At 36.4% G+C, this 27,483-nt stretch overlaps 1 protein-coding gene across 1 annotated transcript; it reads right to left on the minus strand.

Annotated features, from left to right (window-relative positions):
- Positions 1-23,554: 23,554 nt before the first annotated feature.
- LOC25479454 (putative glycerol-3-phosphate transporter 1) lies at positions 23,555-26,424 on the minus strand. The gene is made up of 3 exons (XM_013588162.3): positions 26,242-26,424; positions 24,742-25,776; positions 23,555-24,377 (listed from the first exon to the last, which is right to left on the minus strand). The coding sequence occupies exons 2-3, from the start codon at positions 25,727-25,729 to the stop codon at positions 23,827-23,829; spliced, it is 1,539 nt and encodes a 512-aa protein (XP_013443616.1). The 5' UTR covers positions 25,730-25,776; positions 26,242-26,424; the 3' UTR covers positions 23,555-23,826.
- Between the last annotated feature and the right edge of the window lie 1,059 nt (positions 26,425-27,483).

The following is a 27,483-nucleotide window of genomic DNA, read 5'->3' on the forward strand; positions in this document are numbered from 1 at the left end:
ATATCATTCATGCATATTGCATTTCCAATGTCAACATCAGTCTCAATTCAATACTCATGTCAGGTTCTCTGTCAAAACCTTGTGAGCCAATAATATCGGTCAATTTCTACCTTTCAAATCAAATCGACGTCAAGTCAATCTCAATCTATATTTTGTCAAAAAAAAAATAACAATCCCCAGTGAATATGTTTCTGTTTGGTCAAGTAACCAGTTCGCATCCAAGAACAACTTGCACCCGTTTACTTTTCAATGATGTCGGTCGAGTTACCAGTTCAAATCCAAGAACAGCTTGCACCTGTCTATCTGTTTCGGTTCGGTCAAGTGGCTAGTTCAAGTCCAAGAACAGCTTGTACCTGTCTATCTGTTTCTGTTCGGTCAAGTGGCTAGCTCAATCCAAGAGCAGCTTGCACCTGTCTATTTGTCTTTGTCTCCGGTGGAGTAACCAGTTCGCATCCAAGAACAAGCTCGCACCTGTCTATTCGCCTTTGCTTTCAGCCGAGTGACCAGTTCGAATCAAGAACAACTCGTACTTGTCCACCTTTTCCATGTCCCCGGTCGAGTGACCAGTTCGAATCCAAGAACAACTCGCACCTGTTTGTCTGCTTTTATTCCCGGTCAAGTGCCCAGCTCAATCCAAGAGCAGCTTGTACCCGTCAATTTGTTCCTAGTCCCCTATCTATTCTGTTATCTGTTATCTTGCCAATGTCTACCAATCCCTCAATGGATACGACATCTTTTGTTAATTCCAGCTTTCGTTTGTCTCGCATTCATAATCCAAATGTTGCATGGCATTCATGATATTGGAAAATGTACAAACGTATTTTTACGTCCAAACACAGTGCAAATGTTAATATTTAAGTATCTTCGTCCCGTCAAGCCAAAGACTCCGTCTCTTGACCCTCAGGACAAAGAAACTTAAATAGGGGCAGCTGTTATACCCTGATTTTGGACCTAAAAATACTCATTTAAATTTCTTTTTTTAACACTGATACTTGTCAATTCGCTGTTGTTTTACTCTGAACCCTTACTCTCTTTTCAAGCGTATTTTACTGTCTCTGTCTGTCTTTTCTTGTATTATAAGTCATTTAAAAACTCTCTGAAACATCGCATTACTTTTCTTGCGTTTTATTTCAAAAAAATCATACAAAAGGGTATTTTGGTCTTTTCTTGCAGTGGAACCCGTTTCAGCCCCTGTGTTTGCCTCTGAGTCTTTTCAACTTGTCTGTACAAATCATTGTTGAGTCTTTGTTTAAAAATCATTTCAAAAATTTTTGCATCTGAGTCAGGTTGAGTCATTTTAGTCCCTAGGGGCATTTTGGTCTTTTCCTGTCAAAATTTTGACAGGGAGGTATTTTAAAATACCTCATGTTAGTATTTGGTTCATTTTAGTCCTTTTGTTGATTTTATTTTTTGTTTCACTTTACGTTTTTTTCAATTTACCAATTTTAGTCCAATTTTATTTTAATTACATTTTAGTCCCTGAAACAGTTTCCAGAATTGCATTTTAGTCCAAAACTTTTTAAATTTGCTTTTTAGTCTTTTTTTCTTATTTGCTGTTTAGTCCTTCAAGTTTCTTATTTTACAGAAAGGTCCCAAGTTCATTTTAGCCCAAGGCCGAGCCAACCAAATTCATAAACAGGTGTCACCATTTCATTGGGTTTCAATCACACATGGCAGCCTATAAATAGTGCACAGTGCCACACAGATCCATAGATTTCACGCCACCTCAACAAACAGATTCAGATTTTCTCTCTCTTTTCTGTTAGATCAAAGCTCAGAAAATCACAAAGAACACCAAGAACATTCATAAACCCTAATTCTCCAGAATCAAAAATCAACACAAGATTCAACAAATTCATCACAGTTCTCAGTGATTCATTGAAGAATCATCATCATCGAACTGATTTCTCTGCAATTCAAGTGCGAATCCGTCACCGTTTGGCGACAAATCCAAGCACGATCACAGAGAATCCGTGAGAAGAAGAGAGAAAGAAGACGAAGAAGATTGAACCGGTGAAGAAGAAGAAGATATCAAATCAGTGAAGAAACACCGATTTATTTTCGGTTTCAAAGCCAGAAATCAACAAACAAAAATCAAGTTCAAGTGTTTCCGAAGATCTTCGCTCAAAATCTCCAACTGAAAACCACAGGTAAACACGTAAACTCCACTTTCTTTCTCAAAATATCAATAAGGACGAATCTATGTAGATCATCAAAGCTTCAAACAGTTTTCTTTCAGAAAATTCGAAAACCTAAAAAAAGATTTTTCAAAACCGTAAACAAAACGTAGATCTACAAAGATTCAAGCCTTGCATGTGATTTCTGGCTTTAGATTCATGTTTAGGGTGAAGAAATGAATAGATTGATGTAGAAATCTTGAAGTTCCGGTGAGTTTAGAGGTCGCCGGAAACTGGAGATCTCACCGGAGAAGATGAAGATTCCGGCAGACCTATGAAGGTTCCGGCCAGATCTTCATCTTCCCCAGCCATTCATCCAGGAATCCGGTGGAGGGAGAGAGGAGAGAGGCGAGAGCTTCTCTCCTGGCTGTTGGATCTAGGGTTTCCCTCTCTGGATCAATCCAACGCTCCCTGTGCTTCCAGACTTTTAGGTTTTGGTTTGGGCCTATTTCCTGTACGTTTTTGCTTTTTCTTGCTATTCACACCCTGTTTTCTTGCTGATTGAACCCCTACTTGCTCAATTTTTTCTCTCAAAAATTCTAGAAAAATTCCTATTGTTTTTAATTCATTTTTGGTTTATTTTGTGATGCTTTTCACATGTTAAAAAAGTGATAAAAATATAGATGTCATTTTCTTGTTTAATTTGTTCTTTTTGACCTAATTTTTGTGAATTTCTTGCCATATTTTTCCTCATAAATTTTGGCACATGTTATGAACAATTAGTATACAATTTTATGATAAATGTGATGTTGATTTTATGATTGTGCTACTGTTTTGGTATGATTTGTGTGTTTCTTGCATTTCAAGCAACTTTTCTTCTCAATATGTCTTGGTTATTTTCACCATTTCTTCACCATTGCATTGATTACTTTCTCTATCACTCATGTTATATTTTTCATCTTATTTTGCTAACATTGTTGACTCATGTTTCACTCATCTCATAGCATCTCACCACATCATTCTCATTTCTACTAGATTAGGTTTTATTTCTTGCAATTTTCCTTTTTTGTATTTCCAATGGTTATGTAATATTTTAGGCTAGTTTACATTCATCCTTTAAATCCTTGCAAGACCATAGCATGTATTTAGGACTCGATGTAAAGGACTATGGACACTATAAGTGATGTACACCGACACAAGCACCGACACATGCACACAGCCCACATGGATGTTCTAGATGTATGATTAGGGAATGTATGTTTAGATGTATGCTTAGGTTTTACAACGCTTAGACAAAAATCATTTTCCCAAAAAATGTGAATAACCTCACTTGAAAACCTTTTTTCCAAAATAGGAGTCAAAACTCCTCATTTTCCTTTTGTTTTCTTAAGTAAAAAATATTAATGAATTTTAATCATACTTAGACTTTACTTTGCAAAATAACTACTTCCACCTCACATTTTCCAAATCTCATGCCCTTGAGGCCTCTCATCTCCATTCTTCAAAATTCCTTTTTCAAACTTAAAATCAACCAACAAAAACAAAAACAATTTTCGAGAATGAACTACGTTTGGTTTTGATCCCTTAAAAGGGTACGTAGGCAATGAGTTAAAACTCCTCCAAGCCAAGTAAAATAAAATCTCAATCATCTTCTCTCCCCCCATTCTTCACTCAAATAAAACTTCTTTTTTTAATAAGTAGGCAATAAAAATAAAGCGTAAAAATAAACTTAGGAGAACGGTTCTTATGGAATACCATAATCGTTCCGGGTGCCTAACACCTTCCCGTAGAGAAAACGACCCCCGAACTTAGACTCTAAAGGTTTTTCTCAATTTTGCCCTTCCCAAGAAAAAATAGAGAATATCAAAGATTGAAAGGTTCAAGCCTAATTAATGACTTGACACCCGAAAATCGCGATAACAAGATGATTTATGTGATATGATGATTTTTATGAGGAGATGAGACTTATTTTGTTGTTTAATAAAATAAGATTTGAAAATAAAATAAAATATTTAGTTAGGGGCTGTTTTGAGATTTTAGAGAGTTTTGGGGGAGAAAGAGAGATAAGATAAGATTTTAGGAAGAGATATAAAAAGGAAAGACCTAGGTTTTTAGAAACACTTTGTACGTACGACTGTTTTTGGAGAAAAGGGAGAAAAAGCCAAGAGAAGAGCAAGAGAGACCTAGGGCTGCGATTTTCATCTCTAAGGTAAGGGTGAGACTAACTCTTTAATTTTATTAATCGTGTAATCCATCTGGTTGTATTTAGCAAGAAATAGGATTGAATTGGAGAAGTCGAGAATTAGGTTGCTCTGATACGTAACGGGATGGGGTTTATGATTGCATGCTTCATTTCCTTTACGTATTTGACTATGATATTATGATTTAAGTTGTTTAACTGAGATATTATGATGAGGCCTGCGTGCCAAACTTATTTATGATTGATGACATAATTCCGCTGCGATGATTGAAGTATTTTGTTGAAAGTTAAATTGTTATTTGACTATTTACGATTATGTTTAAATGTGATATCTCGTTTTATGATGTTTACTCTGATAATTGTTAAGAAATTTTTATGTTGGGAAAACGGGGTGTTACAATTGGTATCAAAGCAGGTTGGTCCGTCCGGCCAATTAGAAGAGTCGTGTCGAGTCTTAGTAATATTTGTATTACTATCTTATGTTGTTGTTACCTGTTGTGTAGAATCTCAGAGATGGCTGGAAGAAACGATGCTGTGTTAGCTGCTGCACTACAAGCCGTAGCTCAAGCTGTGGGGCAACAGCTAGAGCTGTCAAAACGGGCTACCCGGCCCGTTTCGGGCCGGCCCGGACGGGCTTCGGGCTTTTTAGGGCCGGGCTAAAAAGCCCGGTTTAAATACGGGCTGAAATAATAGAGCCCGAGCCCGGCCCCATATGGGCTCCCGGGCTAACGGGCCAGCCCACATATATATATTTTTTTTGTCCTTGCACAATCTATGAAGTTTGAAGTAGATTAGTCTAAAAATACATACTAATGACAGTAAGCAATAGTTCAATTGTTGATACTCCAGTGTAAATTGTTTGGTGTTTTTCAACGAGAAACCATAACTAAAGATAACTCACAGTGCGGTTAACGCCTGAATTGGGACGAAGTTCAGATATTGCAGTGTCAAATTCTTTCCCATATTTAGTAGTAAACAAGTTGTTGATGTGCAATAAGTCTGGTATAGTTTGATTAGGAAAACAATTTGCTCTAAATTATACAAAACAAATAAGTGGTTGTTTGAAAACTCAACAAGTACTGAGTATTGTAACACCCCGTTTCCCAAAAATCAATTAATTAATAAAACATGCATCAGAGTAATTCCCCAAACGGGCATGTCACACTACGTTTTCAAAATTTCTTAAATAGAATATAAAATCTATTTAATAAACATCCTTCAAAGTCATCATTAAATTTGCAGCGGAAAATTTGCATCAAAACAACAACAGCAACAGTTAAAATCTCCATAATTAAATCTTGGCATAAAAGCCTTAACAACATAAATTCAACAACCATAGGGCTACGTCAGCAATATTCAAAAATTGATACATAGGAATGAAAAACAATAAGAAAATCCCATCCCATACGTATCAGAGCCCTAGACACTTTGAGCCACCACTTCTAATAAGCTTCAATACCTGCAAGTTACCCATACGAAGGGCAACTATTCCAAGCAGAAGGGGTGAGATTCACAAAAATAATAATAATAGATATATAAATCATCAACTTAATTAAATAACGTAATAAGCAACATATATTCCAAAAATAATATTCATACTTCTTCAACTTTAATAACTCTTACTAAAATCAACCAACAACGACAACAACAACTCGACCACAACAACAATATCTCCATCGACAACCACGACCACAACACAACCTACACAACGACAATAGCACCATCAACGACAACGACAACATCATCCACTACATCAACGACAACAACGACGTGGTACTATTTTCAACACATTGAATGACTAAGCATTCCGAGGCATAAGCCCCCAACAATTTGAATGATGAACATTCCAGGGCATGAGCCCTCAACAGATTGAATGACAAGGCAATTCCAGGGCATAAGCCCTCAACATTTGAATGACAAAGCATTCCAGGGCATGAGCCCTCAACATTTGAATGACAAAGCATTCCAGGGCATGAGCCCTCAACGGTTTCCTAATCATGAAAGGACTCAACTTGTGTATATCAACATACAACTCAACTACGACAGCAACAACATAGGCAACGACAACGATCGTGCATAATATCTGACTCACTTCCCAACTTGGTCAACATCGACAACCTATGACCCGTTACTTAGGAACGACAACTCGCCACTTACAACTCGGACCAACACATAGTACATTCTAATTGAATGCAACTAAGTATAAACCAGCGATCATTAACAATCATAATCAATCAACAGCAGCACAACAGTATACGTCAACATGATATGACAATATCTTATACAATCCAACGATGTCTAGCATTTTCACATAAACCAAGTATTACTTATACAATTTTATCACATTAATAACCTCAATTTGCCATAACCAGCTTCACAGTTCATCATTTATATTCTATACATCTTTCATTGCTATCTCAAAGTTCAACTCACAACCTCTCGTGCGACAAAGTCACATGAAATCCTAAACAAAGCAGTTTGTCAAGCACTAGCTCGCGAGGCGAGAGCCTCTACTCGCCACGACGAGTTAGGGTAAAACACTCTAGAATCCATCCTGACTCTATTCTGAGTTCAAACTCAATCTAAAACTTTGCCTAATCATTAAGGTACATGATCAGGCCCTCATAAACACCCAAGGTTAAACTCATAGCTCAAAAACACAAAATCTTGCAAGCTCTCTGCCCACACTCGCTACGGCGAGTAAACTTGCTCGCTATGGCGAGCTGCGAAATGCAACTCGCGAGGCGAACAACTCCTGCTCGCGAGGCGAGCTATGATCTTCATCACTCGCTATGGCGAGGATCATCACTCGGGAGGCGAGCGATGAATAACAGTACGGCCAGGTTACAGTTTTTCTCAAAAATTCACCCAATCCCATGGTTCTAACCCCAAAACCGATTCTAAACATCATTACATGAAACATCTAATGTCTGTTCATCATTTCTACCTCAATTCACCCTAATTCCAACATTTAATCATCAATTCTCAATCATAACCCTAATTCCCAATTCTCCAAATTTGTTCATAATCTTTATTAAAACAGAATCAGAATTATATAAACTAAACTCATTGCAAGTTAGCCTCACCCTTACCTTAATTCAGATGATCAAAGCTCTACAAATCTGATTCTCTTCGCCTGGCTCTCCCTTGGTTCTCTTGCTTTCTCTTGTTTTCTCCCAAAACTGATGTACGTGAAAAACAGTTTCTCTCTGACTTCTCCCTTTTTCTTAACTCCCCACTTATTTCAATTTAACTCCCCAATCAATTCTATTAATTATTAATTAACCCCACAACTCCAATAATTACTAATTCTCACTTATTCTATTAAATAGTAAAATAACTCATTTAATAAGATATAACACACCACATAATCAACATAATTATATAAAAATCATATATAAAAAGACTTTAAATCAACCAATAATAATTAAATAAAATTGGGGCGTTACAAATATAAATATTCTGAGCACTAAAATGATTTACTGTAGCATATTTTGAAATTAATAATACTTCCCAAGTTTGAAATAAGGGAAAAAGTGCTAAAAAATTCAATGAAATATGCTACAGTAAGCGAGATAATGAAACTAAGTAAACCTGTTAAACTAAGATAATAAGGTTAAACATTTTAGTGAAATACATGAAAAAGGTTAAACAAGAGAGCAAAAATTGGGTAAAACACACCACACATAAGTGAGCTGAATTTTTTTACGCGGGCTATCCGTGGCCCGTACGGGTAAGCCCGGTCGGGCTACGGGCTTTTACGGGCCGGGCTAAAAAGCCCTAAAAAAATTCGGGCTGCAATTTTTAGGCCCAAGCCCTACGTTTTATTCGGGCTTTCGGGCCGGCCCGTTTTGACAGCTCTAGCAACAGCCTAATGCAAATGCTGGTGCGAATGCTGAGTCGAGGATGCTGGAAACCTTCCTGAGGAATCATCCTCCTACTTTCAAGGGAAGATATGACCCTGATGGAGCCCAGATGTGGCTTAAGGAGATTGAGAGAGTTTTCCGTGTGATGCAGTGCACCGAAGTTCAGAAGGTGCATTTTGGTACTCATCAGCTGGCTGAGGAAGCTGATGATTGGTGGATTAGTCTTCTACCTACTTTGGAGCAAGACGGTGCTGTTGTGACTTGGGCTGTGTTTAGGAGGGAGTTCCTAAACAGATACTTTCCGGAAGATTGTCACGGGAAGAAAGAGATAGAGTTCTTTGAGCTGAAGCAAGGAAACATGTCTGTGACTGAGTATGCTGCCAAGTTTGTGGAGTTGGCAAAGTTTTATCCGCACTACACCCCCGAGACTGTTGAGTTTTCAAAATGCATTAAGTTTGAGAACGGGTTACGTGCTGAGATCAAGAGGGCAATTGGTTACCAGAAGATCCGAGTTTTCTCCGAGCTGGTGAGCAGTTGCAGGATTTACGAGGAGGATACCAAGGCTCATTACAAGGTCGTGAATGAGCGGAAGAGTAAGGGCCAGTAGACTCGCCCTAAGCCTTATAGCGCCCCTGTTGATAAGGGCAAACAGAGGATGGTCAAAGATAGGCGGCCAAGGAAGAAGGATGTTCCTGCTGAGATTGTTTGTTTTAATTGTGGTGAGAAAGGCCACAAGAGCAATGCTTGTCCGGGAGAGGTAAAAAGATGTTTCCGATGCGGTAAGAAGGGTCATACACTAGCTGAGTGCAAACATAATGACATTGTGTGCTTCAATTGTAATGAAGAGGGTCACATTGGTTCTCAGTGCAAGCAGCCTAAGAAGGCGCCGACTACTGGTAGAGTTTTCGCTTTGACTGGTACTCAGACCGAGAATGAGGATCGCCTGATCAGAGGTACATGTTATATTGATAATACTCATTTAGTTGTTATTATTGATACTGGTGCTACGCATTGTTTTATTGCTTTCGATTGTGCTTCTACTTTGGGTCTTGTTATGTCTGATATGAATGGAGAGATGGTTGTCGAAACTCCAGCTAAGGGTTCGGTGACTACTTCTCTCGTATGTTTGAAATGTCCTTTGTCTATGTTTGGTCGTGATTTCGAAATGGATTTAGTTTGTCTACCTTTGAGCGGTATGGATGTGATTCTGGGTATGAACTGGTTGGAATACAACCATATTCACATTAATTGTTTTAGCAAGTCAGTGTATTTCTCCTCAGTCGAAGAGGAAAGTGGTGTAGAGTTCTTGTCTACCAAACAGCTGAAACAACTGGAACGCGATTGTATTTTGATGTTTTCCTTGATGGCTTCCTTGTCTTTTGAGAATCAAGCAGTGATTGATAAGCTACAAGTGCTATGCGATTTTCCTGAAGTTTTTCCAGATGAAATTCCTGATGTGCCTCCTGAGAGAGAAGTTGAGTTTTCTATTGATCTTGTTCCTGGAATGAAGCCGGTGTCGATGGCACCTTATCGCATGTCAGCTTCCAAGTTAGCTGAGTTAAAGAAACAGTTAGAAGATTTGCTTGAGAAGAAGTTTGTTAGACCAAGTGTTTCACCTTGGGGAGCGCCTGTTTTGTTAGTAAAGAAGAAAGATGGTAGTATGAGGTTATGTATCGATTACCGCCAGTTGAACAAAGTAACTATCAAGAATAGGTATCCACTTCCCATAATTGAGGACTTGATGGATCAGTTAGTGGGTGCACGTGTTTTCAGCAAGATTGATTTGAGATCAGGTTATCACCAGATTAAAGTAAAAGATGAAGATATGCAGAAGACAGCTTTCAGAACGCGGTATGGTCACTATGAATATAAAGTTATGCCTTTTGGTGTTACCAATGCACCTGGAGTGTTTATGGAGTATATGAATCGCATCTTCTATGCATTTTTAGATCGCTTTGTAGTTGTCTTTATCGATGATATTTTGATTTACTCCAAGACTGAAGAAGAACATGCTGAGCATCTGAAGATTGTCTTGCAAGTGTTGAAAGAGAAGAAACTTTATGCTAAATTATCTAAGTGTCAGTTCTGGTTGAAAGAGGTAAGTTTTCTTGGCCATGTTATTTCTGGTGATGGTATTGTTGTAGATCCCTCTAAAGTCGATGCAGTATCGCAATGGGAGACGCCTAAGTCAGTTACAGAGATTAGAAGCTTCTTGGGTTTAGCTGGTTACTACGGAAGATTTATTGAAGGATTTTCCAAGTTAGCACTTCCGCTAACGCAGTTGACTTGTAAAGGTAAAGCTTTTGTGTGGGATGTTCAATGTGAGAGCAGTTTCAATGAATTCAAGAAGCGGTTGACGACAGCTCCGGTTTTGATTTTACCAAAGTCCGATGAACCTTTCGTGGTATATTGTGATGCGTCCAAGTTGGGTTTAGGAGGTGTACTTATGCAAGATGGTAAAGTGGTGGCTTATGCTTCAAGATAGTTGAGAATTCATGAGAAGAATTGCCCCACGCACGATTTAGAGTTGGCGGCTGTGGTCTTTGTATTGAAGATATGGAGACATTACTTGTATGGTTCGAGGTTTGAGGTGTTTAGTGATCACAAGAGCTTGAAATATTTGTTCGATCAGAAAGAATTGAATATGAGGCAGCGTAGATGGCTAGAATTGCTGAAAGATTATGACTTTGGTTTGAATTATCATCCAGGTAAAGCCAATGTTGTTGCAGATGCCTTGAGTAGGAAGACATTACATATGTCCTCTATGATGGTTAGGGAGTTTGAGTTGCTTGAACAGTTTAGAGATATGAGCTTAGTTTGTGAGTGGTCACCTCAGAGTGTGAAACTGGGAATGCTGAAGATTGATAGTGAATTTCTGAAGAGTATCAAAGAAGCACAGAAAGTTGATGTCAAGTTTGTAGACTTGTTGGTTGCTAGTAATCAGACTGAAGATGGTGACTTTAAGGTCGATGACCATGGTGTATTGAGATTCCGAGGTCGAATTTGCATTCCTAATAATGAAGAGATGAAGAAAATGATTCTTGAAGAGAGTCATAGAAGTAGCTTGAGTATTCATCCGGGAGCTACGAAGATGTATCATGATCTAAAGAAGATATTTTGGTGGTCTGGATTGAAACGCGATGTGGCACAGTTTGTGTATTCTTGTTTGGTTTGTCAGAACTCGAAGGTTGAACATCAGAAACCTGCTGGTATGATGGTATCTTTAGATGTGCCAGAGTGGAAATGGGATAGTATATCTATGGATTTTGTGACGAGTTTGCCGAATACTCCTAGAGGGAATGACGCAATTTGGGTGATTTTTGATAGATTGACGAAGTCGGCTCATTTTCTTCCGATTAATATTAGTTTTCCTGTTTCTCAGTTGGTAGAGATCTATATTCGAGAAATTGTGAAGTTGCATGGTGTTCCTTCGAGCATTGTGTTAGATAGAGATCCAAGATTTACTTCTAGATTTTGGGAGAGTTTGCAAGAGGCTTTGGGTTCTAAGTTGAGATTGAGCTCGGCGTATCATCCACAGACAGACGGTCAGTCGGAGAGAACGATTCAGTTGAGCAAGGAGGAACTTGGGATAGTCATCTTCCGTTGATAGAGTTCACGTACAATAACAGTTATCATTCCAGTATTGGAATGGCACCTTTTGAGGCTTTATATGGTCGGAGATGCAGAACTCTGTTGTGTTGGTTTGAGTCAGGAGAAAGAGTGGTCTTAGGACCAGAGATTGTTCAGCAGACTACTGAGAAAGTTAAGATGATTCAAGAGAAGATGAAAGCGTCGCAGAGTCGACAAAAGAGTTATCATGATAAGCGCAGAAAAGATCTTGAGTTTCAAGAAGGAGACCACGTGTTTTTGAGAGTCACTCTTGTGACTGGTGTTGGACGTGCTTTGAAGTCAAAGAAGTTGACTCCGAGATTTATTTGTCCGTATCAGATATCGGAAAGAGTTGGAACGGTGGCGTATCAAGTGGGATTACCACCGCATCTTTCGAATTTGCATGATGTCTTTCATGTGTCCCAACTTCGGAAGTATGTTCCGGATCCATCTCATAAGATCCAGAGTGATGATGTGCAAGTAAGAGACAACCTTACGGTAGAGACTTTACCGGTGAGGATTGATGATCGAAAAGTGAAGACGTTGAGAGGCAAGGAGATACCTCTTATGAGAGTCGTTTGGGACGGAGCGACTGGTGAAAGCTTGACGTGGGAGCTAGAGAGTAAGATGCTGGAGTCTTATCCAGAGTTGTTTGCTTGAGGTAAATTTTCGAGGACGAAAATCTTATAAGTTGGGGAGAGTTGTAACGCCCACTTTTATTTAATTAATTATTTAATGGAGTCTAGACGAGTTATATTATATTTATATAATATATGTGTGATTTACGATGATTTGAGATGATTTATGTGATATGATGATTTTTATGAGGAGATGAGACTTATTTTGTTATTTAATAAAATAAGATTTGAAAATAAAATAAAATATTTAGTTAGGGGCTGTTTTGAGATTTTAGAGAGTTTTGGGGGAGAAAGAGAGATAAGATAAGATTTCAGGAGGAGATATAAAAAGGAAAGACCTAGGTTTTTAGAAACACTTTGTACGTACGACTGTTTTTGGAGAAAATGGAGAAAAAGCCAAGAGAAGAGCAAGCGAGACCTAGGGCTGCGATTTTCATCTATAAGGTAAGGGTGAGACTAACTCTGCAATTTTATTAATCGTGTAATCCATCTGGTTGTATTTAGCAAGAAATAGGATTGAATTGGAGAAGTCGAGAATTAGGTTGCTCTGATACGTAAAGGGATGGGGTTTATGATTGCATGCTTCATTTCCTTTACGTATTTGACTATGATATTATGATTTAAGTTGTTTAACTGAGATATTATGATGAGGCCTGCGTGCCAAACTTATTTATGATTGATGACATAATTCCGCTGCGATGATTGAAGTATTTTGTTGAAAGTTAAATTGTTATTTGACTATTTACGATTATGTTTAAATGTGATATCCTGTTTTATGATGTTTACTCTGATAATTGTTAAGAAATTTTTATGTTGGGAAAACGGTGTGTTACACATTTTATCCCGATCAATATTAGTTTTCCGGTAGCTCAGTTAGCGGAGAATTACATTCATAATATTGTGAAGTTGCATGGGGTTCCGTCGAGTATTGTGTCGGATAGAGATCCGAGGTTCACTTCAAGGTTTTGGAAGAGTTTGCAAGATGCCTTGGGTTCTAAGTTGAGGTTGAGTTCGGCTTATCATCCGCAAACAGATGGTCAGTCGGAGAAAACGATTCAGTCGTTAGAGGATTTGCTGAGAGTGTGTGCACTTGAGCAAGGTGGAGCTTGGGATAGTCATCTACCGTTGATAGAGTTCACGTACAACAACAGTTACCATTCGAGTATTGGTATGGCACTGTTCTAAGCTTTGTATGGTCGGAGGTGCAGGACTCCATTGTGTTGGTTTGAGTCGGGAGAAAGTGTAGTGTTGGGACCAGATTTAGTTCATTAGACTACGGAGAAGGTTAAGATGATAAGAGAAAAGATGAAAGCGTCGCAGAGTCCACAGAAGAGTTACCATGACAAGCGAAGAAAGACCCTTGAGTTTCAAGAGGGAGATCATCTATTTCTGAGAGTCACTCCTACGACGGGTGTAGGTTGTGCGTTGAAGTATAAGAAGTTGACTCCGAAGTTTATAGGTTCATACCAGATATCTGAGAGAGTTGGAACAGTGGCATACAGAGTGGGTTTGCCACCACATCTTTCGAATTTGCATGATGTGTTTCATGTGTCGCAACTTCGGAAGTATGTAGCGGATCCTTCGCATGTGATTCCGTGAGATGATGTGCACATTAGGTACAACCTTACAGTTGAGACCTTACCGTTGAGAATCGAAGACCGTGAGGTGAAGAAGTTGAGAGGCAAGGATATACCTCTAGTGAAGGTTGTTTAGGGAGGTGTAACTAGTGAAAGTTTGACATGGGAGCTGGAGAGTAAGATGCTGGAGTCTTATCCAGAGTTGTTTGCTTGAGATAATATTTCGAGGATGAAATTCTCTAAGTTGGGGAGAGTTGTAACGCCCTAGTCGTTATTTAATTATTTCTGATTTATTTAGAGTCTTTTATATGATTTTAAATAATTATTGTTGGTGTTGTGGTGTGTTATATTTTATTAAATGATTTATTTTTAGTATTTATTAGAATAATGTGAGAAATAGAATTATTTGGAGTTTTGGGGGTTATATTTTAATTAAAGAAATTAAGTGGGAGTTAAGTGTTATAATTAGGGAGTTAAGAATAGGGGAGAAGTTAGAAAACTGTTTTACGTACAAACAGAGGTTTTGGGGAGAAAACAAGAGAAAGCTAGGAGAAGAGCCAAGAAGGGAGATTCTGAGTTTTGGAGAGTTATGTTCATCAAATCAAGGTAAGGGTGAGACTATCTCTCAATGATAATGGTTATATAATTCTGATTTTGGTTTAGCATAGTTCTAGTTGAAATTGGGAATTGGGGATTAGGTTTTTGGAGTATGATTTTTGGATTGAAAAGGTGTAGAGACCATTGTAATAGTGTTAGAATGCATTCAGGTTGTAGACAGCAATTTATTACACTTCTGTAAATTGTTTTAGGAATTGAAATTAAGGAAATTGGGATTTTTGGGAAAAACCTGCATTCTGCCCGTACAGGATCTTCATCGCTCGCCCCCGCGAGTAACTTGTCTCGCCTCGCGAGTGAACAATCTTCATAGCTCGCCTCGCGAGCAAAACCACTCGCCATAGCGAGTAAGTGAGTGAGAGATCATGATTTTCAAATTGTTGTTATAAGATGTAAGTTGGATAGTTTTGAGTGCCTGGATGTTTTTAGGGAGGACTGGGACAATTTTTAGATTAAAAAGATGAAAGGGAGCTTAAAAATGAAGATTTAGTGAGAAAAATGTCAAAACTCCCGAGAGCACCATTTTTCGTACTCGCCACGTACTCGCCATAACGAGTAACCCATTTCTTGAGTTCGCCATAGCGAGTAGATGTACTCGCGAGGCGAGTTGCCCAGTACTTGAAGCCGTTTGCTATGTATTTGAATACTGTTGGTTGGATCTTGTGTAGGACAATAGTTATGATTAATTGTGTTATTTTACTGGAGTTGTTGAATTAAGTTTGATGAATCGTTGATGGCTGTTATGTATATTTATACTTAAATAAATTATACATGTTGTTGAATTTCATTTCAAAGATTGAAGTATCATTAGTTGAAGGGTTGAGGTGTAAGTCATATTCATATATATGCATTGTCGAGTAGTAGTGGTTGTCGTTCATGTTGTCGTTGTGTTGTAGTTGAGTTGTATGTTGATATACACAAGTGGAGTTCATTGCATAATCATAAATTGGAGAGGGCTTAAGCCCTGGAACGCCTTGTCGTTCAATTGGAGAGGGCTCATGCCCTATGAATGCTAGTTCATTCAATTGGTGAGGGCTCATGCCCTGTGAATGCTTTAACCATTCAAATTGGAGAGGGCTCATGCCCTGGAATGCCTTGTCATTCAAACACGTTAAATGGTACCACATGCATGTGCATTGTCGCATTTTGTTGTTGAGTCATAGCAGTGTTGTTATGTCATTGCATGGGTCGTTGTGGTTGGTTGAGTAGTTATTCCTGTTGTTGATTGAAATCGAATATGTTGATAATGTTGTTGACCATGAAATATATATGTATAATGAAGTATTGTTGATATTTAGGGTGTTAGATTCAATTGACGAATTATATATCTATTATTGTTGTTTGTGAATCTCACCTCTTCTGCTTGAAAATGTTGCCCTTCACATGGGTAACTTGTAGGTGATCCAGAATAGTAGAAGTGGTGGCTCAAAGTGTCTTAGGGCTCTGATACGTAACGGGATGGGATATTGTTGTTATATTTTCATTCCTTATGTATCAATTTTTGAAACATGTTATTGGAGCCTTTATTGTTAACAAATGTTGATGACTATTTATGTTGAGGCCTTTGTGTCAGAATTTATTGTTGGATGTTTTATTCTAAGTGATTGAAAAATATTCCGCTGCAAAGTATTGATATTTTATCAAGATTGATTTTGATAAATAATATTTTATTCTATTTAAGAAATTTTGAAAAGCAGTGTGACATTCCCGTTTGTTTGTTGAAGTATGATTATTTTATTTAATATTTAGCTGTTGGGATAACGGGGTGTTACAAATGGTACCACATGCATGTGAATTGTCACATTTTGTTGTTGAGTCATAGCAGTGTTGTCATGTCATTGCATAAGTCGTTGTTGTTGGTTGAAATTGCCAAATGTTGGTAATGTTGTTGATCATGAAATATATAAGTATATTGAAGTATTGTTGTTATTTAGGGTGTTAGATTCAATTGATGAATTATATATCTATTATCGTTGTTTGTGAATCTCACCCCTTCTGCTTGAAAATGTTGCCCTTCGTATGGGTAACTTGCAGGTGATGAAGAGTAGTAGAAGTGGTGGCTCAAGTGTCTTAGGGCTCTGATACGTAACGGGATGGGAAATTGTTGTTATGTTTTCATTCCTTATGTATCAATTTTAGAACATGTTGTTGAACAAATTGTTTATGACTATTTATGTTGAGGGCTTTGTGCCAGAATTTATTGATGGTTATTTAATGTTCAATGATTGAAAAACATTCCGCTACAAAGTATTGATTTATCTATCAAGGTTGATTTTAATAAATAGCATTTTATTCTATTTAAGAAATTTTGAAAAGTAGTGTGACATTCCCGTTTATTGTTGAACTCTGATTTATTTTATTTAATATTTAGATGTTGGGATAACGGGGTGTTACAATTCCAATCATTAGGGACAACTCATATTCTTCCTCAATAAAAAAGGGACAGACTGGACCCACATATGCGTGCTATGTACGACCCGGCTAGCGTCCCAGGATGATGCAGCTTTCCACATCTTTAGTGATACATCTTCAATCCATGCTGCAACTTCCTACATCTTCAAAGTCATTCCTTAACCTACATCATCAAACAACATAAATAAGCATTACTAGTTCCAAAGTACTAAAAGCACATAAAACTATAAAAATCCTAAAATAGACACTAATTAGATGTTAAAGACAATGCAATCACTCAACAACTTGTCCAATATAGGGGTTTAGTGCAACATGATAACCAACTGATTTGCCGGTTATCAAGCACCTAGGAAGTCTCAGTCAGTTCTGATTGAGCTAGGGAAGTCCTTAGGAGTTGTCCTAAAGTAAAGAGAAGTCTCTTGGAGTTGTTCTTGAGCAAGAAGTCTTTAGGTAGTGTCCTAGAGCAGGAAATCGATTGCAGTTGTGCTTGAGCATTAAGAAGTCTCTTGGAAGAGTCCTTGAGCAATTTGTAATCATGAGTGATTATAGTGAAATCTCTTAGAACTGCAAGGGGAGTGGACTACTCCTGTGTTGTGGAAGGAACTAGTATATGATTGTTTTGTGTCTGCTATCTCTCTCTATATCTCTTTATCTTTGTGTTATATACTTAATCCACAATATTCAGACTCTTGAGTCACAATCTGCATACCTCAGATTCTGACCAAGTTTTTAAACACTCAGAAAAAGAAACTGCAAAAAACCAACACAATTCAACTTCCCTCCTTATGTTTTTCTCACGTTCAACTCACTTCGATCTAATGTAGATGATCCTCAAGCTTCTGCCGTGATGCAGAATATTAAACTCTTCAAACTATTAACCCATGAATAAAATTTTGTTTGGTCAGTATCCATGCGGAGATGGTGCAATTTCTGTGGGAAATTTATTAGGAATTCCGTGTAGATTTAAAAACATAAAAGTGTTCACAATTCAACACAAATAGACTTTTTCCCTTCTTTTTTATTTACGACTCAACACAAATAAACTAATAATAACAGTACTTGTTCAAACATTATTTGATTAAAATAAAGTAACTGATATCATTAAGCTTTTTTTTTTAGTGGTTAGATATAGATTAATATTGGTAGTGGTTACGTTGGTAATCACGTATGAAGTAGAAGGCTATTTTTTTGTCTCGTTCGTTTCAAGTTCAACAATTAAAAAACTAATACGCATCAAATTCGTGGTTGAAATTCTTTAGCACACAGTTACATGAATTAATTAATGTTACTTAGTGTCACAATGATACCTTGAAAATCACTAACTGAATGGTTAGTGACTCTGAGTCATCCACTACGAGTGAATTAAATATTCTGTGTGATGCAAACATCTCCACAAATATTAAGGAAGGTGTACATGTGAATAAGAACACTAAAATCCACTACTAAAAATACTTGATACCGAAGTAATGTACTATTATTGTCATTGACATCGATTTCATTGCTTGCATTATTGGTAGCCAGCCATAAATAATAATTCTATCAATTTTTGGCAGACACGCCACCTTTGTTTGGATGATTTACACCCCCTAGTTCAAAGGTGGCCTTTTCCCATGGATTATAACATTCACATTCATCCATAATTGGTCCCCTCACCCTCATCTTCTTTGTACTCTTTTTTCGTCGGCTCTAAATTAATATTTGGATGATATAGGCATCACTTCCCAAGTATTGTACCCATATAAATTATTAATTTTGTCTTTTTTAGTGTTTTCTTATATTGCAATAGTCGTGCTTGTGTTGTGTTTCATTTCTATAAAACTTATCTTTGCTCTTCCAAAAAATAAAAAATAGTTGTATTAGTGAGAGCACTAGTTAAAAAAAAAAAAGAAGTAAGTTTTGTATTGCAAAAAACATTTTCTACATTTTTAAATATTTGATTACACAAATTTTAAGAAATTATTACTATATTTGTTTCCTTAATTAGTGTTCATAAGACACTAGTTAGCATTTTTTTAATATTTTAATTATCAAACCAAATGAAACTACTTGCACAAAATTTATGACATATAGTCTATCATAAACTTATTTTTAAGATTGGAATCTAGTCTTTTAAAAGTTTAATGTTACATGTTAGCTTGATTAAAAGCATATTGCTTATAAACATATTTAAATAGGATAATAAATTAATAGATCAATAAGATTAAACTCTCATTGACATTTAAAAAAAAATTGAATATTCATTATGTTATATTTCAATTCTAATTTATAATAATATATTTAAATGCGTAAAAAAAAATTATCTAAACTAATAAACTTAAAATTAGTGAAAAAATTGACAGATTTATAGTTTGATAGAAAGTACAAAATTTAATCTAATAATTATAAAAGAAATTCTATAAGTAATTTATTGTAAAAGAAATAATTGTAAGAAATTAAATTAGCCCACTCAAATTGACATCAGAGATAATCGAACCTGAAATCTAAGGAGAATCACACTCCTAAATTCCAAATCCATACCACCAAAACAACTAAAATGGGTTCATATTAACTTAAAAAACTAGTTTGATAGGTCTAAGACTCGCATTCTAATCCACTTAGCTAAACTATACTTTAAAAAAACCTTAATTTCTCTATTTGACATGACCTAGATCTGACATAGGCGAAGCTGGCCTGACTTATTCTAACACCTATTTGTGGCTCAGATTTTCATCCGTATGCTTCCAAGAGTGATACACTACATGTATGAACAAATCCTTTTGGCACCACAAAATTTATTTATTACAAAACATAGTTCTTAAACCCATTCTATTCCCATGACTCGTCACGCATCACAACACAACAATCATTCTTGAATCTTGTCATCGGTACTTCATTTTTTTTTAAAGTGCTTAAAAATATTTGTATGGCGTCAATTCCATGGTGAACCATATAATCCAAACAATGAATTAAAGGACATAAGTAGATAAAATATGGAAAATGTTACTAAACTCTCTAAGAGTATTTGTTAAGAAGTTTAAAGTTTTTTTATAATATAATAATAAATTAAATAAGTAAACAATTAAATCAAATAAGTAATAATAATAATAATAATATCTTTCAATAATAATAATAATAATAATAATAATATGGTTAGTTATGCATCATATGTAAGACTCAAATATAATATCACGAAGACAATCGCCCAACGGAAGCTATTACTACAAAGACAAATGCATTAAACTATTGTCGCAAAAAAATCGCACGAAACTATTACCACGTAGATAAGATGTGAATGATTCAGATTTAAATTCAAATTCGTGTAGTAAATTTTATATTCTTGCTATCTCAAACTGTGTGAGTTGGTAACTAAAAGATATACTCAGTTTAAAATAAAAGAAGTCATTTAATAATTAACGCAAAATCAATCATCAAACAACGAAAAACTGTTAAATGATTAGAATAAAAACAAATCAAGCAAGGAATGACCATTCTATCACACATTCACATCAAATTGATCAACTAAAATAAACTAAATAAATAAGGATTCTAATTAAATTATTAAAAATAGAGGGTTTTACACAACCAACTAGGGTTGGAGGGTTGGAACATTTACGTTTTGTCATAGGGTCTAAGTTAGACGCGAGAGCTAACAGATCATTTAGCCACATTGCCTCGACTGGGGGCTATTGTTCTAATACATTAACTCGACACTCATCAATCCATTGGAATGTCTTTTAACTCGACACAAAACTGTAATAGCTTACACAAGGCCCATAGTAAATAATACCTGGAGAAAATGATGCAATATATTTGAGGTCGAAACATTTATGTGTCAAGTATAGGTTTTAAGCCACACTCGAGGGCGGACAAGTCATTTAGCCCCTTAACCTCGACCGAGCAGCTATTGTTGTTGTACTCCACAAAGTCTCACATTGTTTGAAAATTGAAAGGCTAATGTAATTTATAATCACTTATATAACATTTATACTTCTTAACCTATCAATGCATCTTTTAACTAACAACAAATATGTGAGGGCTAATACTGTTAGCTTGTAATTTCGACAGGCTCATTTAATGTGGTCAACATTTAGTTGACTTTTAACTTTGCAGGAATCGAAGGTTTTCGCATTTTAACTTGAGGAACTCGACAAGATAGCAAGCCTAGCGCACATGGTCAAGAGTTCGACAGAGCAAGGCTGAAAGCAAAATTGCGTCGAAGTCAAGCAATCAAGGCGGGAAAGATTCGACTTCAAGCTCAAAGGCGGTTTCTTTAGTGGAAACGTGAGGACAAACGATTGTCCCAGATGGAGGAAGTGATGATCATGAGATTAGTCTTTTTTGAAAGTGAGAAAAACACAAGAAGAAGGGGTTGAATTGTGTTAGCTTTTTCTTCGTTTTCTCCTAATCTGAAAACACTAATCAGAAGCAAATAGAGTTCTGCTTCTGAAGTGATTTCCAGAACTAAATAGCAGCGGATAAAACAGAGAGAGAGAGAGAAAGAAGAAAGACACAAAGCAATTATATACAAGTTCCTTCCACAAACTGGAAGTAGTCATGCCCCCCTTGCACTTCCAAGGAGAGTTCACTAAAATGTAATATCTGATTACAACTGCTCACTGCTAAAACTAGCAAGAGACTTCAAATGCTCAAGCACAACTGCAAGAGCCTTCTTATGCTCCTGAACACAATCAAGAGACTTCTAATGCTCAAGCACAACTGCAAGAGACTTCCAAATTCAAATAGAATTACAAAGAAAAATGTTTGAGGTTGAACACTTGACATACAATCAGTGGTGTTCACAATACAAATCACATACAGAAATTCTAAGATATGAACTTTGATAAGAAATTCTAAGTGAACTTTTGATGCAGAACAATTTTGACAAAGTTTAGGCGCTTTCAAATTGTTATTGAGTCTTTTTAATTCTCTAAGTCTTCATTCCTTTATATAGAGGTGTAGGAAAGAGATGTTGTCAAATTGCCAGCACATCAAAATAGAGTCGTTTGAAGCTTTGATCAATCACCAATGATCTTTTGCCTGATATGGTTATTGTCCTATGAAGGATCAATTTCAAATCCATTCCATATATGTAGGAGCATTCTTGCAGGCAGAGTTGTTATCCTTGTCTTGTAGCAGAGACACAAACTGAGTAGTGGAGATAGTGGTTGTACACTTGGTACAATTGTACTTTGTCAATGCTCTTCAAAGAACAAGCATCCAATGCCTTCAAATCCTTTCAATATAGTCGTTGCTTCACTCTTCCGGTCTTCTGCAATGCTTAGACGAGATTAAATCCATTCAACAACATTTGAAGTTTTAAGTCTTGCATCTCCTGATGAACTATAACTTCTGGTGATCTTCAGCTTCTGATGAGATGCTTCTGATGAACTTGCTTCTGATGACGTCATCACTTCAGGAGCACTACTCTTCAGACACTTTAAGCTTCCTTTTAGTTGATTCCTTAGCTCTCTTTTGTTCTTCCAGAACCTAATAAAGATATCAAATTTTTGTCTATAGTCATGTATACTTGAACAAAAATTAGCATATCCAATTGACAATTTTTTAATATCTTGTTATCATCAAAACTCTTAAAGGGTAATGTTAAACACATTTTGTTCCAACATTTTTCCAGTTATTTTCCTTATGTATAAATAAGAGTTTCCTAGTCGGAAAATGGGTTGCAAATCATTTATAGAAATTTTACAACACTCAAACTACCGGCGCACAGGGAAACGAGTTATAAAGAATGTATGTAAATTGATTTGTAAACCATTTTACTTTTAATGCAATGCATTTTACATTTCCTTTAAGATATATGTTTGAGCTTTTACCCTTTTCTTTAAGTTTACTTTGCTTTTACTTGCAATCTCAAACCTGTCGAGAGATAGTGCCCTTTTTTACTCTAAAACTCGTCCTTCTCTCTAAGTAACCTAGGTGCATTTCGTGGCCTTTTTCAAACCGTTTTTTTTATCGAAACCTTTGCACAACATGTTCTGAGATTTCTAGTTCGGTCTCGCTTGTAAAAATCAGAACTAGCCCATAGTTTGCCAAAAACACCGGTAAACAAATACTCAAGCCAAAGCAAAAAATACCTAAAAGAATCGGTACAATAGACTCGAGTTCATAAACATACTTGAAAAGTAGAAACAAAATTGCAAGCTGTTTTAGAACCTTCTACAAAGATAACGAGCATTGCTTCATTTCTTATTTGATATGTTCATGCAACAAGCTCGGAGTAATTTTCAAAGTAATTGCCTAGGTTAACCACAACAACAAAGTAATTAGCAAGTTAGTAGTGTTGTTCAATTTCTGACAAAATTAACAAGGTTGCTGACCAATCATATTCTAACATCATTGTTGGATGAAAAATCCAAACTCAGAGAATGAGGAGCAAAAGGACAAGTTATGCTCCTCAAACTAGTCCAACAGAGATGCATGAACCAAAATCCAAAAAAGTATGGAGCTTATCTTTAGCAGCTATTTTGTATTTTCAGTTTGGTGCGAGCACCCATTAAGCCATTGAAATATGCTACAAATATCATTTTGTAAACTCAACTTTCATTCTTGATCTCCAAATTCTAAACAATGTGGTTGTTTTCCAAAATTCAAAAGCTACAAGCAGTTCTTGAAGGGTTGGAACTATACTAAAATGGGTAATTGGGTATATATCACATAATGTACAAACAAACATTCTCTACATTTTTAAACTGATTGGCCATGCTCCTTGTAAGTATAATGACCTGAACCTATGAACGACAAGTGTTCATAGGCCGTCTTGGAATAATCATGCAATCACAAACACAGTATTTATTTTTATACATCAAGTGAACATTCCGGCGTTCTATTAGACCTTGACTCTTCGATCTTTGTGGCCACTTCTGACACTACAAGCTTGGTGAGAAACAGCCCTGCAATTAAAGCTGAACCCATCAACATTGTGAAAACTGCACTCCAGCTTTTTGCAGAGATATACCCTGTTAATAAAGGTCCAATTGCAGCTCCAATAGAACCTGTTCCATCAATAATAGCCGTGACGGTTGCCAGAGCTCGTGAGTTTCCCTTCAATGACTTGTGTGTTCCCAGGTCAGCCGAAACTGCAGTTGTTATAAGAGCATACGGCCCATTTACAAACATACCAGTGACGAACATCAATGTTCCATTTACAACCAATGAAATGTGCCCATAGCTTCGATAGAAGAACAGAGCAGGGATTGCACAGTACATGAAACTTGCTGCTGTTATGGCTCTAGCATTTAAGCGGTCAGAAATGTGGCCTGCTAGAATTCCTCCTAGCACTCCTCCAACATCAAATAAAGTGGACAGTGAACCCGATGTCTCACTAGATAGAAATTTTCCATCAATAGCTGCATTATAATGAGCATCAATTAGAAACTAAAGATTTTAATAATGTAAATGTGGAGTTATAATATGGGCCTGATTTGGATTAACTTGTTTGAACTTATTTACGGACTCAAACTTACTTCCTGACATAAGCACTTGTGAAATAGTGTATAGCTTACATTAAAACAGTTAGACTTTATTTTATCTTGTCGTAGAAATAACTTATACAAATGCACATATATGATAAGTTATAGAATAAGCGCTTAATTAAGCTTTTTATCCAAACAAGACCTAAGAGTATGAGTTTTTCTGCAATTGTATAAAAGTTGATTTGATGTAGATTAAATATAAATAAAAAAATTGAAATGAGTAAGAAAGTTTCAGTACCTGTGTGACTAACATAGAATGGTAGCCAATAGAGAAAGGTATATGCAACCAATTTGGCGAAAAACAGACAAAAAGCAAAAGGAGCGACCCCAGGAATTCTCCATGCCTCGATAAACCCAACTGCTTTCTCTTTCTCTTCAGCAGGAGTTTCTTGCCTTAAGAGAGATTCTGTGACATCATCTCCGCTTTTCTTAGGACAACTATAATCATCTTCTTCAACTCCGGCAGACTCAGGTGAGACAGGCAATATTAGGAAAACCACCAAACCAAGGAAAGACATTATTAATCCAGGCACAACAAAAGACCATCCCCATCCATATCCCAACATAGCAGAAGCAATCAAAGAACCAGCAATGTTCCCGACAGAAGTATGAGCATTCCAAATTCCCATGATCAACCCTCTCTTCCGCTTTCCAAACCAGTTACCCAAAACCGCAACTACGGATGGCCATCCAGTGGATTGAAACAAACCAGCAATCATTTGAATGACTAAATAATAGTAGAAATTGTGATTGTTTCCCCAAAACCCTACACCAAAGAGTGAAGTGAAAACACCAGTTCCAACCATCCCAATAGTTAAAAAAATCCTCAAATTACACCTGTCACCAAAATGTCCAGAAAAGTACATCCCAAATGCATAAACTGCGAGAAAAGCAACATCCAATTGGCCAAGAAGGGATGTCCCGTCGGATCCATTAAATGGAGCCCAGCCATCTCCAAGTTTCCAAGAAAGTTTTGTAACCCTCGTACTCGAAGGAAAGAAATTGAAGCCTAAATTTGTTGAAGATGATTGGGGATCAAGCACACTCTTCACAATACTAGTGGTTTTTCTAGTGGCGTGATAACTAGCATAAGCTAGAAATGTTACAATCAGAACAATTGCTTGGTGGGTTTTGTGGGAAACAGGACTTCCTTTTACATACTCAAGGAACCTTATTCCAATGAGTTTATTGCTACTGCTACCCCTCTCTTCTGCTGCTGAACCCATTTTCAATAAACAGGATCAACTTCACTATTTTCCTTTGTCAAATTCAACTGCAAAAGTTTCAAAAAACAGATTAATTAATAACAATCTGATTACATCGTAAAACAGTGTCATAACCATTAATGAATGAATGAATAATAAAATTCTATCATTTTTTATGTATCAAACAAAACAAAAAAGAAGGATCAGTTGATTTTTTTTTTTATGTCCACTATAATATAATTTATGTAAAATACAAAAATCCAACTAAAAAATATAAAAATAGAATATTATTCAGTTTAACCGTTTGTATCAAGCTTCAAATGAATACAGAAAAAGAATAGCGAAGAAGAAAATCAGCATCATCAAAATTTACTTCATAAGAATTTAAGCTAATAAAAGCAAAAGTTAACCGATTAACCAACAATAACATCACAACGATGGAACTAATTTCCCAAGACAAAAACGCATGAAGAACAATACTAAACGCACACCAACGCAAAGAGGGAAAAGAAAAAGAGAAATTATCATCGTACCCGTCAAGAACAAAAAAAAAGCGAAAATGGAGATTGTTGTGTTGTGTATGTTCTTTCTTTCTCTTACGTTGGAAATTCTTTCCGAAAGTTCTAAATGTTTCACCTTGTAAGAAGACTTCAGCGACAAGAGAGAGTAACAAACTCAATTCAAGGAAATAGCATTTGATACGCCAAGAGTGGCTACGTGTGATTACTTATGCTTCACGAGAATATTATTTTATTCTTTTTTGGATTTACCTTTTTTGCCCTTTAATGTACACCAATTGCCGCGATTTCTACGTTCCACTATAATACCATTTCTTCAATTAAATTGACCAAAATGTCCTCTCACACCTAACTTCTCTTTTTGTTGTTTCACTTGTCCACATTAAACACCCGCCACATAAAACACATAGACTTAAAAGGATGTGTTTGGTTTGCAAAACAGCAAGTACTGAACAGAACAGTACAACATAAGGCAGAACAATATAGAATAAATTTTTTATGGCATTGAGTAATTTTTTGTTTTATACGATTTTTGAGGGACAAAATGATATTTTGGTATTTTAGACAACTTGTACGTGGGACAAAAAGTTGTGTTATGGTTTGGTGAGGGACAAAAATATGAGTTTTTGTCATATCCCTTGTCTCCAGTTTTTTCTGTACCTGAAACAGTTTTACAAATCAAACATTTGACAACTAAAATTGTTCTGTCATATCCTTCATTTTTTAGCAAATAAAACTTCTAAAATAGGAAAAAAATAAAAAGAACTTTCGTGGTGCAAGTTGACAAAAAGGTGGCAAACTGGGTTCTCCAACTAAAGAAGGGCATTTAAGTCAAACTGATAAAAAAAATAGAAGCAGGATTAGATTGTAAATATATCCAATAAGAAGGGGTAAAATGGGTAGGTTGTTGCCAACTTGAGACGGCTAAAATTAAAAGAGTATATGCGAATATCCGACAGAGATTATTCTTTACGGGAAGCGGATATTCGCCTGAGGAAAACATGGGCCATAATGTCCTACGTGTATCATTACAATATGACGTGGCAAAACAAGTGGACGGAAGTAACATGCTGCTTGGCGAACTTTGTATGCACGTGTCACAAAAAAAAGATTTGTTTGTTTATGTTTTTGTTGTTATTTTTACCTTCCCACTATCAAAATGTTTAGCAAATTTGCATGAGAGACATAAATTAAAGTTGGAAACGTGTTGGTTTGAGTCTGAAAGTAAAAACCATTGTTGAAGATTTTGACCTTGAA

The sequence above is a fragment of the Medicago truncatula genome, chromosome 4 (genome assembly GCF_003473485.1).
Source record: "Medicago truncatula cultivar Jemalong A17 chromosome 4, MtrunA17r5.0-ANR, whole genome shotgun sequence".
Lineage (NCBI taxonomy): Eukaryota > Viridiplantae > Streptophyta > Magnoliopsida > Fabales > Fabaceae > Medicago > Medicago truncatula.